At 33.4% G+C, this 15080-nt stretch overlaps 1 protein-coding gene across 4 annotated transcripts in view; it reads left to right on the forward strand.

The window, feature by feature from the left end:
* Positions 1 to 15080, forward strand: part of LOC140445515 (ATP-binding cassette sub-family C member 4-like) — a 104611-nt gene that overhangs the window by 69281 nt on the left and 20250 nt on the right. For all 4 annotated transcript variants that reach the window (XM_072537587.1, XM_072537588.1, XM_072537589.1 and 1 more), the window contains exons 5-9: positions 800 to 1022; positions 1333 to 1628; positions 4439 to 4790; positions 5056 to 5262; positions 7681 to 7919. In XM_072537587.1, coding sequence (XP_072393688.1) covers positions 800 to 1022; positions 1333 to 1628; positions 4439 to 4790; positions 5056 to 5262; positions 7681 to 7919 — 1317 coding nt within the window. The remainder of the gene's footprint in view (positions 1 to 799; positions 1023 to 1332; positions 1629 to 4438; positions 4791 to 5055; positions 5263 to 7680; positions 7920 to 15080) is intronic.

Raw genomic sequence — 15080 nt, forward strand, 5'->3', positions numbered from 1 at the left:
CACGCTTCTGAATAATATTTTCTAAAAGATATTCCACACTGCTTTATAGACACAAAAACACAATATTGGCAAAACTTGATCTTAAAAAAATAGTATACCAATACCATGTTTGCATAACACAGAAATTTTCCTACTTCATAAAAACAGACGATGCTACCGACTTTAGAAACTACGGGCTCATAAGTCTACTTTTCCATATCTACAAACTATTTACAAAAATAATTACGAAACGATTAGAAATAAATTGGAATATTATCAGCTCATAGAAAAGGAGGGTTCGGAAAATGCTGCGGAAAAAAACGATCACCTATTGGTAATAAACAAATATAGAAAAATGTAATAAATATAATAAACCACTAGCTTTAATGATTGTGCATTATGAACAGGATCCTCTGATATATATCCTAGCTCGCCAATTTTAGGAAATGGACTGATCTATCGTCAACTGATCTATTTCGAGCTGCTGTGAATGGAATAAGAAATAAGATGGGTCAATATGGTAGCCAACATCTCTAGAAGGTAGGCACCTTTAGAAGAAGAATGTCCAGCAGTGAAAAAGCGAAAATTAAATAATACCGTGTCGGTTTAAATTAGTTTTTACTCTTTGTAGTGACATTTCTAATGGTTCACACCCATTTTAGCGCAAAACTGTAAAAACTTCATCTTGCACCAATCTCTCGATTTTTATTTTTTTTTGCTTGCTGATCATTAATGACTCTTATGTGATTAAAATGATTGATCAGGCAAATTCTTGTTATTACTAATTAAATATTTTAAAAGATTAAGTCTTTGTTTACAGTCCTTAAAATTGAGCAAAACAGCTTTGGGAGAAACAGCCTCAGGGAAACTGGTCAACCTCTTATCCAACGATGTTAGTCGATTTGATCTTGTCAGCTTACTTATTCATCAAATATGGATCGCACCTGTATTGTCACTTATAGTAATGGGATTTTTATACCAGAGAACTGGATATGCTGGAGTGGTGGGAGTTGTGGCAGTTTTTGTGATAGTTCCCATTCAAAGTAAGTAACAGTTATTAAAGGTATTTATATTTTTTATTGAAATTAATATTTAATAAATATGTTACATATAAAATTATTATTTGCTTTAGCTTTATATAAAATGCCAAATAGTTCTGTTAGTGCTACATAATTACGTATCAAGCGAATCAGAACATGATACGTTTGATTTCTTATTGAACATAAAAACAGAAAACTCAGTAGATTTGTATTTTTACGCAATAATTAACGAGTAATGGTCTATATTTAACCACTATCAGGACTAGGTATAATATAAAATTTAACTCGATATCTAAAACAGCGATTGTTTTAGCATATACTGGAAAGCTATCTGCAAAATACAGAAAACAGACAGCTATGAAGACAGACGAGAGAGTAAGGCTAATGGACGAAATCATCTCAGGAATACAAGTTATCAAAATGTACGCATGGGAAATACCCTTCAGAAAAATAATTCGAATTGCCAGACGAAATGAAATAAAAATCGTTACAAAATCTGCATATGTGAGAGCTGCATTTATGGCACTAAACTTGTTCACAACTAGATTGGCGTTATTCTGTACTTTGCTTACTGTTATTTTGTCGAAAGAACAAATCACAGCCTCAATGGTAAGTTTTCTATTGAGTTAGTTTTGGTCTTTAAGTCTAATTTATCACTCAATATTCATGTTCTAATGTGTAATGTTTTCACTTTGCTGTTTTTTATTGTATTATTTTAATTTTTATTTAAGTTATGTGAGTGTGTAAGTTATGTGTTATGTAAGAAGTGATCTGAGTCGACATTAACTCCCCTGTAGGATCTGACGTCCTTAATTTTTTGTTCTTACTAATACATGATCTATTTGATTTCCATCATTTTTCCTGGTAGTACCGTTTGCTCCCTTGTATATTGTTTGTGTGCCTGATACTTCTTTACATCATTATTCCTTGTCAATTTGCACACTGAAATCTCCTTTATCATAATCAAATCATGTTTTGGCAAGTTTATCATAAAATGTTTGTTTTGCAGTCGTATTTGCTGCCTCTGTCGGTGAGTTTTTTAATATTGTTTTGAAGTTATTTTCTTGTGGCATCTTAATACAATTTACTATATTTCTTGTGAATATATGGAAGGGCAAATACTGAGAGAGAGAGAGAAAGAGAGATAGATAGATATAGAGAGAACAAGAGATAAAGAGAGAGAGAGAGAGAACTCTCTCTTTGCGACCTACTCCTCTCTTGACCTTAATTTTCCAAGGAAAATTAAGGGCAAGAGAGGAGTAAGTCGCAAACAAATGTCGTGGCTACAGAATATAAAGAACTGGACAGGCATAAATAACACTTGCGTGTTTTTTCATGTGGCAAAAGAAAGGCGTCATTCCTAATAAACATAATTATTCTGTCGGTAATTCAGGGGCGTGTGGTGAAATTTAAAACAAGGGAAGCAATTTATAAAAAAAAAAAAATGTAAAAACTCACCTATTTATAATGTAATTTAATTCTTCTACCATTTTTCGCAAACTCACCTATAACTTCTTTGTAAAAACTTGGATATTGTGACATTTCTTTAAACATTATTTTTAATTGCCAAAAGGAAAACATTAGAGAGTCGCACATGTCCCATCGAGTTTCTTAAGTATGTCTTTATTTGCTTTAGTGTTGAAAAACTATGTTCTACAGAGGTACTAGTAGCTGGAATGGTCAGTACTAACCCACATAATTTCACTACCTCCGAATATGCTTTGTCCAAAGAAGTTGTTAAAAACGTTAGTAACTGACAGGCATTATTTTTTGTGTCAATGTCCTCAGTTTGGTATAAAGCGGTTAGCTCCAAACATAATGAAATCAAATCTAAATATTGTCCATAAAGACGTATCAAAAATTTTATTCGTTTTTTAGGAAAATGTGTATTTTTAAATGCATTAAAATGCACAGCTCAAGAAAATCTAGGTCATCAAAATTCCTAAACCTATTTTCCATTTGTTGGTACATTTCCATTTGTCGGAACTAGCTCGCTGCTCGTTCTACATAATTCTCGTATGCAGCTTAAAAGGCTGCTTATATGTGTGTTGGTTTAAATTATTTTTTGTTAAATATTCTCAGTTACTTAGCTATTACGCTATTACTATGGAAACCTAGGGAAGCAATTCTTTCCTTTGCTTGCATAGACCGCACTTCCCTGCGGTAAGTAGTATACGTTTATCAAGGATATTTTATAATGAAATCGTAGGCTTCCACGGCCAGAGTCAGAATTATAGTTTATTCGTCTTCCGGGTTTGGACCGTGTCATTTGTGAGTGACCCAAAAGTGGGTTCATCTCGACGTTTCGCTACAATTGTATGTAGCTTCTTCAGGAGAACAAAAAAGAAAACAAAAGACAGGAAGATGGGTAGTTAGCAACGGTAACTCAGTTACTCAAGTTGAGTTGAGTTGCGTTGAGTAACTGAGTTACCGTTGCTAACTACCCATCTTCCTGTCTTTTGTTATCTTTTTTGTTCTCCCTGAAGAAGCTACATACAATTGTAGCGAAACGTCGAGATGAACCCACTTTTGGGTCACTCACAAATGACACGGTCCAAACCCGGAAGACGAATAAACTATATTTTATAATGTTCATTTTTTATTTGGACATATGAAATTCACTTGCATCAATCATTTCAAATTTAATCTTTAATATTTTTGTAGTCTAAATGCCGTTCCTTACTTACTATCCTTGTTTATCCTCGTTGGCATAGCAGATTTTGTATTCCTTGTTGTCAATTATGTCCTGTCCTCCCCAATCCGACTCCTGGTAGACAAACAATATCTACTGGATTTTCCTTTAGTTGTTTTGCTAGTTTGCTAGTGTCTTTCCTGGTATTAATAATGTTTTCACATTCTATGTTACTATTCAAATTTGCTACTTTTTATTGTGTATGATTTAACTCCTTTTTTGTTTTTACTGTTCTCACACCATTTAGCTTTACTGTCGGCTTTTTGTTTTGGTTTGTTTCTGGTTTAACTACCACTAGATATGGCAATTGTTAATACATTATTCAAATGAGAGAAAGTCAACTTGTCACAAAAAAAGTGAACAAAATTAAATGTAATAATTCTTATTTTGTCCACAGTGTGATGTACTCTGGTTGCTCATTGGATTTTCGTAATGGGAATCCAATCTCATAGAAATAGTTAAAATTCTGATCGTTCCATCTCCTTTATTTCATCATATGCTCTCCAAAAAACATTTTTCGTTTTTTGATATCTCGCTTAACTGGGATCTAGTTTTGAATTCACAGTTATTTACCTTACATTTAATTATTATTGGTCGTAACACCATGTACTGCATAGGTATAAAAATAATTTTTAAAGCATTGTATCAAATACTACCTCGAAAAAAAATCAATGATATTTGATAATTTTTTTAAAACTTTTAAACTAATGTGCGATTGATCTTTTAGGTTTTCGTAGTAATGTCTTACTTCAACGTTCTTTCAATGGCTATGTCCACCATGTTTACTAGAGGAGTATCAGAAATAGCAGAATGTTTGGTAGCTGTTCGAAGAATTAGAGATTTCCTTCTAAACGAAGAATACGATCCCAATAGATCAACTTCTGGTATGAATGGCAATGTCAAAAGTGTGGACGATTTTAAGGAAATTATCAGTTTAAAGAATTTAACTGTAAAATGGAATTTAAGTTTCAGCGACAATGCTCTCGAGAATATAAGTATAAATGTTCCAGATGGACAGTTGATAGGAATTATTGGACCTGTGGGTAGTGGAAAGAGTTCATTATTGCAAACCTTACTAGGTAAGTGGTACAGTACGGTATTCATACACATAGTTTCGGATCGTTATTTAGATTTTTTTTTGCATTGCCCATACATATTGGCTAGTACGGGGGCGAAAAATCTAGGGCGCAACTCTTGATTTTAACCTCCATTCGTTAAGGTCATTGAAAAATGTACGGCATCAATTCCAAACGATTACTTCATGCGTAAAAGAATTTTTGGCAACTACGCAGTCTAAAAGTTATGGTTCTTAATTGATGGGTATTATTGCATAATCTGTTTTAGGTGAACTTGACATTACCCAAGGTGATATGAGAGTACAAGGTCAAATCTCTTATGCTTCTCAGGAACCGTGGGTATTTGCAGCCACTGTTCGTCAAAACATTCTTTTCGGTGAAGAATACGACAAAAAGAGATACAATGAAGTTATACAAGCTTGCTCTTTAGAGAAAGATTTTGAACAGTTTCCAAATGGCGATTTAACTCTAGTAGGTAAGGAAATATATTAAAAAGTAACATATTTTTAATAAACTGTGAGTGAAGCAAAGCAAATATATCATATATTATAAGTTTCTTAGCTTTTGGAAGGACGTTTATAATGGTTTGATAAAAACTTTCTTGTTTTTGAGTTTGTTTCAATTAGTGGACTAATGATTTATTTTACTATCGATTAAATAAAGAAGGTAATAATATTTATTAATATCAAAATTTTATATAAGCCGTCTAGTCTCATTAACACCCCCCAACACCACCACACCGCCATTGGCTTCTAATTAACTCATTCTATGATATTTCTACAATAGCTGAACACATTAGAGAGCATAAGTTTATTCTTCACCGTCTTTTAATAAAATTGGGTTTGTTTATATTAAGCCTTCTCCTCAACTCGTCGTCGTTAACTTTCTAATTATGGTATTGGTAGTTTTGTAACGATTATTTTGCATACCATATAGGGTATTATTATAGGGGGTTGAAAATTGAGGACATAAATTATTGGCGTGGAGATAGGGCAAGCAAAAAAAAATCGAAACTTTTGCGAACGGCTGCTCAGGGGTTATTTGGAGAACTGGGTCGTGGATAAGTTAATGACAAGGAGACTGAATTTTAGCAACTGCAAAAATGAAACAAAGGGGTACTTACATGAGTCTCTACGACAAGCAAAACACAAGAAGGTTCTCAAAGCTATTTAAAATAAGGACGCCACTTTGAAGAATATTTCTGCTGGATGAAAGAAAATGCTTTTCCTTCCTTAAAAAACAAAAAAAAAAATAGAGATTTAGTTAGGAGAAATAACAACTTGATTTAGAAAAAAAAATTTAAATATTTATTGCTCTCACCACAAACAGTTACAAATATAGATAATAACAATAAAATACAAAATATCAAAAACAAACTTACTATGTTCTATCAGTTTACAAACTCTTGAAGTTGGAGATACTACAAAACTTACAATTGTTAATGGGCGATAATTTGTAGAAGAAATAAATTATTACAAATAAAAAAATATCTTTTTAAGTGAAACTATGCATAGACGTTAACCTTTTTCTAAAAAATAAACAAAGCAAAACAAGATCTGTTATGATTAGGTATTTACCAAATGTAAAAAAATGAAGCTAGCTGTCAGATGTCAATATTAAATTTTAAAACCGAGAATAATTAATATGACAGCTACGAGCCACACCCTAACATCTCCAATTTTAATTATTACAATTTCTTAAACTGTTATGAAAGCAATTATTATTAGAAAATGTTTATTTTTCCTTTAAAAATCAACACAAAAGTTAACTGGATTTCACTAAAATTTCTGAGATTAGGAACTGGACTTACACTTTCTACCACACGAAAAAATTCATCTCCAAACTGCGAAAAATATCAAACAAATTGAGGCTGAAGTTGGCGCTGCGCGCTGGACGCAACTTTGGAAACTCGTCTCCTTAAAAACCCAACAATTAAACATGTGGGTATCTTTCAAATTTGTTGAAAAAACGCCATATTACAAATATCTCAGATGAGAGACGGCATACAAATTTAAAACAGTGATTACTCTTATCAAAACTGACACATTACATTGAGTATAAATCACTTTTTCTAACTAATTTACCGGTTCACTCAAACTACACACGCCGCCGTCTATTCTCAATGACCAATCTTTCAAACCTTTATAACTGCACTATTAACTGCTCACCAAACTACATATTTTCCATAAAAAAAGGACGAAAAACGAAAAAAATTACGAATTTGAAGCTAAATTCGGACTACAACGAAACCAACTGCTCTTGACAGCGGCTTTATGGAAAGTGATTAAGAGTAAGAGTAATTATTTTTAAAATTCATTCGCCCAACTTGGTATAAACAAAACATATAAACGGGAATATTTATTTAACGCGCAATATTAGGCGGCTTATTGATCAAAGAATACCGAGGAAATATGCATCTGTGATATATAAACAAACTAAAAATGTGTTTATTATCAACTCGACGCAAAAAGGATTGAAAGAATATTTCGGTGTTTTAATACGTACGATAGGAAACAGAAATACATTGAAAATATTCTTCGGTGTTTTAACATATACGAGAGGTTTTCAATATATACTAAAGAATTTAAAAATGCTACAGTTTAATTACTGATTAATTTTCGGTTTCTCAGTCTTAGTCCATCTTTCTCATCTCTCTTGTGGCAACCTGCCAATACAATCTTTCCAATATTGCTTGTTCCAAAGATAATCTCTCGATAGTTCTTATATTTATGTTTAAGTTGATCTGATTATATATATTCCTTCGTTGTTGATGTTTGGTACATAATTTTGTTACACAATAAAATGAAAAAACATTTAATAAACTAAAAAATAATAAATTTATTTTAAATTGTGTTATGTAAATAATTGTTCCATACGATTACATTAATTTCAGGTGATAGAGGATCATCTTTGAGCGGCGGTCAGAAGGCTAGGATTAATTTAGCAAGAGCCGTGTATAGAGAAGCAGATGTCTATCTCTTGGATGATCCGTTATCCGCTGTAGATATACATGTTTCCAAACATTTATATGAAAAGTGTATTAACGGTTATTTGGGAAGCAGGACGAGAATTTTAGTTACCCATCAAGTACACTATTTGAAGGATGCTGATAACATCATTATTTTGAATAATGTAAGTAATTTATCCTAATATATATGATTAAATTCTATCTGATAGCTTACACAATACCTCACAATTACTTGGAACGTTAGGGATCAATACTTTGTAAAAGAAAATTTTAATATTTGAAAAAATATATCTTGTGTAAAATTAGAATGGGTGATCGAAGTGTTAGTGTTACCTTACTTTTATAGATTTAAGAAATAGCAGAGATAAACTAAATTATGGTAGTTAATGATTATAGTATTAAGATAATTAACTAGAATTTTCTAGATTTTATGGTTCCTGTTCATTTTGCTTCTATTAGATTGTAGCAGACATCGATTTTCTCGTCTTTTAAATTTAAATAAACTCTAATGAATATTACTATATTGACGTACTCCTATAATATCCTAAATATTTATAGTGATTCAAAATATCAATTTTGTGATCTTCCTGCTTTAATTTATATTACTTAAAAATCTAAAACAAAAGAAGAAGATCTGGTAATAAGATGAGGAATCAGATCGACGTAATGCTCTTTAAAGGAAATGACTATAGATTTGTGGAAGCAACTATTAAAATCGATCATAAAACCAAGCGAAATAGATTACTGAAAAAACGACGCTATTCAACTAGAGAACTCCTAATTAAACACTAATGTATTAAACGAAGAAACCGAAGAAAGTCTGGCTCTCTCTCTCTAGCCGGGTTCTCGGCTCCCATGAATCAATCTCTCAGGCCGAGATCTTTGCAATGCTGGTATGCGCTAAGGAGATAATAAATAGGGCTTGCTCAGGCAGGACCATCTCTATCTGCTCTGACAGTCAAGCAGCGCTAAGGGCTTTAGAAGCGACCATAGTCAGGTCTAAGCTGGTTCTCTAGTGCAAGAGAGCATTTACTGATGTTAATAATAGAGTTAACTTGGTATGAACGATCTGACACACTGGCACTGTAGGGCTCATTCACTATGCCGGTGGGACCCGAACTTTAGATTGGAGTGCCTTTCAGTACCGGTCGGGGCAGTCTCAGAGAGCTTCTTCTGAGGAGGTTCCGGTTTTAGGATTACTGGGCCAGTTGCGGAGGTATGACATAGGCTAGGGTCCACATAGTGGGGCCATCCAAAAGTCTTACAGCACAACTTCTCCTCCTGGACCGTAAATTCACCGACTCTGGTGGTCGATTATCATACTGACCACCAGAGGTGCTCTCTGGTGGTCAGTATGATAATCGACCACTGTAGATTCAGGCAGCACCTTTATTTGCTTGGATTTGCGGATGGCTCACGGTTCCATGTTTGTAATGAGGAGGAGGAAACGGCATCACATGACCTCTGAAAGTGCCCGGCACTGGCCTACCAGAGGTGGCAGACCCTGGGTTCGATCTTAATGCAACCGAGCCAAATAAGGGAGTTATCCTTAAAGAAACTTATGGCTTTCTGTGAGACCACAAGGCTTCTAAAGGATTAGACGTTTAGAATGGTAGGAAGGGTTCAGACTTGGAGCCCCTGCTTATTACTGCAGATATGAGAGCCCGGGCTCCAGAAATGCCGAAGAATAGGTCCTTATGGGCCTATTCCGTATGACACATGTGATACAATGGACTCGTCTTAGGAGGTCTGGGTATCTGAAGGGCTTATAAATGGAACCTGCCATGATCTACCATAACCAAGAAAGCCTAAAATTGATAGAAATACTAGACCCTGTATTAAGAGATGCAAAAGTTTATTCTTTTCAGTGTAGATGATAAAGTATTCCAGTATGCGTCTTTTTATTATATTGATCACTTTTGTTATTTGCTTAAGTTGTCTAGGAATCTTCTAATTTCTGTTTCTGTTGATACAGCTTATGGTTCGCTACTATTTCTCAGATCAACATCTACATCTAATACTGTAGTAATGTATGATCTATATGTAATTACTATTTTAATGGGAATAAGCCACAAAAGTTTAAAATAAGTTTATTGACGTTTCAATTTCCACTTCGGAAATCTTTCTCAAAGTACAAATATTAACCTTCCGCAGATTTTAAAATTTTTGATAACGTCGGTCTAACAAACCGACTTTTTCTAAAATAAAAAAAAATAGAAATTATGTTTAGATGATAAATCTTTGTAATAATATAATTGTGTATAATATTCTCTATAAAAATATATAAAATTTACAATTTTTTTGTTATTTTAATAATTTTAGGGGGGTATTAAAAAAAAGTGTCATTTATATGAACAGGCTTTTAATAAAATCAAAATATTTATAACAAAAAAAATAAATTCTGGTTCCACTAAACCATAAATCAGTTACTTGTATGTTAATAAACAGGGAAAATAAAATTTAAATCCCAAAATTTACACAGATTACTGAAACTATACCGAATTTTGGCACCATAATTTTCAAAACAATGCCTACATAGTCCCGTCAGATGTTCTAGACACAAATATTTTTTACAGTTTGCACAAGAATACCTTGTTCTTTGACTTTTTGTAGTGCTGCAGTACGTACATCGTCCATGAGTTTAATTCTGGGAAGCAATATTCTCAATTTCTATACCACATATTTCAGAAAGACGTAAACGGATTATCCTGGGAATGTTTTGCTGTTGTGTTCGTCGACGAATATGTCGGCTAAGTAACTGAAATCCTAAATTTTCTAAGAATTTTCGTCTATCGATTTTTGTTTGAGTATTCGAGGTGTAAATGATGTAACTATTTATTCCAGCAACGTTCATGGCACTATAAAAAATGTAGCATGCAATTGTAGGCTTCGCACATTTTGTCAACAACGTCGACACCGCCTTTTGTTTTGTTGTAGTCCATGATTATTTCCGGTTTGTCAGTTTCCTCGTCAATAGCATCGTCGTAATGCATAGTCGATACTAACAGGATATTTCTGTTTCGATTTAGAAAATACGAAACGAGCGTACACTTATCTCTAAAAGCAAACATAATGGATTTTTCTGGTCTTGCTAGTAACATTTAAGGAGGTATCTCACGTTTATTTTGATGTAATGTCCCAACTCTAGTAAGACAGTATTGCCCTAGTTAGTATCTCTGTCAGAGGTAAGCTGGTAAAAAAGTTATCAAGCGTGACATTTCTATTTGATCCCAAGATAGGTGAACAAAGACGAGGCACTAATGGTAAATTCGAAGTATCCCGTTGCAATGGTTCGGCAGGCTGTTTCCCTATGTACACTTCCAAATTTGCAGTGTAAAACATTTTTGCGTTCACTAAGGCATATATTTTTTTCCGTAGCGATTCGGTTTTTTAGGCATATCAATTTTGAAAGGACATTTACCTCGAAATGCTTCGAGTTTTTCGTCAATCGTGGTGAATGTTGACATATTGCAATGTTGGGACAAATTGGATGCAAACTCGTCGTAAATTTCCCTAATTGGAGCTAATTTGTCGACTTGTACTCTTTCTTGCCTGGTAGCTTTATCGTCGAAACGAATATGTTTCAACAAAAACTGAAATCGTATCCGGGACATAGTAAGTCTGAATATGTCCATAGCCATTCCGTCTGTCCGACATAAATCTTCAGTTTCTCCGGTTATTCTTACTAGCACCAAACATATATAAAAGTCCCACTACTGCTTTTATTTCTAATAAATCAGTCGGTCTAAAAGAACGATTTTGTGAAACGTCCAATATGTTTGGAGAAAAGTAGCATTCCCATATTTCTGAAGCTTTATTTTTATACCTTACATCTCCCTTAGGTCCAGGTAAATATGTGAACATATTTTCAGCACGTGTTCGAACATTCCGTACTAATGCAGGATATTTTCGCCACCTGGTAGTTCCATCTTTACCGATAAGGCAGGGTATTCTGGAGGTACAAGGGGTTTCTTCAAGAATAGGTAAGTTTTGTTGACTTAAAAACTCCTCTTTCGAGTCTATATCCTCAATAGTTTCTATAATATGGTCGTCTATCAAACTCACATCGTCATCATCTTGTTCTGCCTCTAAATCATTTAAGACTTCCCCATGAAGCCGCAACAGCCATTCTTGTTCCCTCTCGTAATTCATTATAAACGTATGCATTAAAATATATTCTAAATCAGTACCGCAAACAAAAAATCAAAAAATTAGTATTACCTCAAAATGTAACGGCAACTATACGTCGGTTTGTGGGACCGAATCGTGTCTAATATTCAAAATTCTTATTAAACTATACACGCTGTCCACTTGCCAAACTACAACTGAATTGGATACAGGCCCTTCGAAAGATACTGTGAGGTGCAGATTGAAATAAAAATTAGCACCGCGAAAATTTGAATCAGGCGGTGCGAGAGACATAACGTTATCAGCCGAAGGTTAATAAATTAAACAAAATTTGTTATTTGTTACTTGGTGAAAAATTCTTTTAATAATTTAATCTTATCTGACTCATTTATATTGACAATTCAGACATAATATACATTTTAAACTAGACGATTTGAAAATGATATTGCCAATATTGCTGAGTTGCGTTCCTGGGCCGTCTTTATTGTAAGAAAATTCATTTAATAACATCAAATCAACTTTACCTTGAGTATATCTGTCAGAAAAAATCATAGTATGTGATTTCCCTTTAAAAAGACAACCACATGCCATGATGACAGTAAAATTCTTCTGTTAGAAATTCCATAGTAAATCATGAGAAAAAAACCAGGAACAAAACCTCATAATACTATCCCGACATGGTAAGTATTTGCTCTTACATTTAGTTTACGCTCAATAAACATCAAATTCTGATTTTATATGTATGTTATTTAAAAACATAAATGATGTATGTTCGATATGTTACTAATAGGGGTATTTTCCTTTTATTAACTTCTTCGGTATAATATGGGTAACCAGATCGTACTGCATTAGGCCGAGGAATTTGCAACACAATTGGTTTCATTTAGCATAATTAGAGCCGCTTTTTTGATTTTTCTCTTTTTAATGTCTGTTTGTTCTAGGACTATACTTCAATCGTTCTATTTAACTCTATGTTCATTTTCTCATGCGTGTTTAGATATTTAAGATCTATCAAATTCTCTATTTTTAATATAAGATTGATGTTCACTTATTCTAACATTTAATTGCCTTGATGTTTCACCTAAATAAAACTGATCGCATTTACAAGGTATAATACAATTTTTTAATAGCAAAAATGCACTGATGTTCAAAAGTATTGTTCGTAGTAACGTGGCTAGAGTACGTGCAAATGCAAGAAAACACAAATTGTCGTCGTATAAGTATTTTGTTATTTTAAATGGCTTCAGTGTTCAAGTGTGCAAACTAAGTCTTTGTGTTTTATACCAAATTGGAAGATGTCATTTTAAGTCGCATCAAAAATGACGCGACCGCACCACCTGCTGATCGGAGAGGTAAGCACAACAATCGACCTATGAAAATGAGCGATGATGTTACTGATCGTGTCAAAAAGCATATAAGTTCTTTTCCTGCCGAACAATCGCATTACTCTCGTTTCAAAAATATATACAATATGTACTTATCGCCTCTGCTAAATATTACGAAGATGCACCAACTGTATTTGGAAATGTGCAACGAAGAGAGCTTGCTAAATATTTTTAAAGTCAAAAAAACATCCTACAAAAAAGTTTTTTTTTTAACGCAGTTTAATTTGTCATTTGGCTACCCAAAAAGCGATACTTGTTCAACATGCGATGCAGGAGGCAAGACTGACGAACACATTGCAAACTATCATGATGCAGTTGAAGCGATGCGAAGAGACAGAAAGAAACCCTCAGAAAACGACAGTGTACTGTATATTTCTGTAGATTTGCAGCAAACTATGCCACTGCCCAAAATACCTACATCTACGGCTTTTTATTTAAGACAACTTTGGTTTTATAATCTTGGAATACATGTTGTCAACAGTAAATCAAACAGCGCAGTTTGTTGTACTTGGACGGAGAATGTTGCTGACCGGGGTAGTTGCGAAGTTGCAAGTGCATTGCTAAGATTTGTCGAAGTTGACAGTACTTGCCGTAATAAAAAACATTTAATAGTCTGGTCAGATTCTTGCGCAGGCCAGAATAAAAACTTTAATAGTATTGCTTTGTACCAGTATATGATAAGACAAGGCTATTTTAAAGTGATAGATCATAAATTTCCAGAAGTCGGTCATGACTTTTTAGATTCAGACAGAGATTTTGGAAGAATCGAAAAAGTTTTACGAAAGCATGAGACTGTATATGACCCAGATCAATATCGTAATATAATATGTACGGCTTCACGTAGTAACACTGTTATCAATATGTCAGGTTACTTTCGAAAAATTAGTGATATTACAGGTAAACTAAAATTACTGAATAGGAAAACGGATGAAAACAAAGGAAAGGTAAATTTTCGAAATGCAGCCCAATGGATTCGAGTGGAAGAATATGGCCTATATTTTTAAAAAGTGCTATGATGAAATGACCCCCTTTAAGAAAGTCAATATCATGAATGTGTTGCTTGTGTGAGTCCATTTCAAAAGGTAAAAGAAATAATAAGTTAGACTTACTCACAATCAATTTAATTTAACTAATCGGACGACCGGTTTCGCTTTCTATAATATGCAAAGCATCTTATAGAAATGCTTTGCATATTATAGAAAGCGAAACCGGTCGTCCGATTAGTTAAATTAAATTGATTGTGAGTAAGTCTAACTTATTATTTCTTTTACCTTTTTAAAGTCAATATCATTTAAAAACATGGATCTCCGGTCAGTTTCGAAGTTGAACGAGTGGAAGGAAACTATGGCACAAGTGAAGAAAAACGGGCCAATATTAGGGAACAATTCAAGTTTGTCAAACCGGAATTTCGCTATTTCTACGACTCAATTTTAGATACCTAGCTTTTTGGAGAGAATGTTTTTAATATTTGTGTCAAACGCTCTCTATGCCCTGATTTATACAAAAAACTCATTCATTCACAAAAAATAAGAATATTTTTTAAGTTTTCGTATTTTAAGAACGTGTTATGTTCCTATTTTTCTTAATAAATAAGTGAAATTTTAATATGTTTTTATTATTTTTTACTTTAATATTATAAAACCTCTTTACCTTTCTAAAGAATACAATTTCAATAAGATACGCGTTCTTATAATCAAAATATTCGAAAGATAAACATAAGATCTTTGAGTGCCGTTCCTGAACATTTTTAGTTTTGCCACTTAACATCTTCATAAACTCATGTCTTCAATAGTAATTCCACTTGCGGTTTTG

The sequence above is a fragment of the Diabrotica undecimpunctata genome, chromosome 7, assembly GCF_040954645.1.
Source record: "Diabrotica undecimpunctata isolate CICGRU chromosome 7, icDiaUnde3, whole genome shotgun sequence".
NCBI classification, from domain to species: Eukaryota; Metazoa; Arthropoda; class Insecta; order Coleoptera; family Chrysomelidae; genus Diabrotica; species Diabrotica undecimpunctata.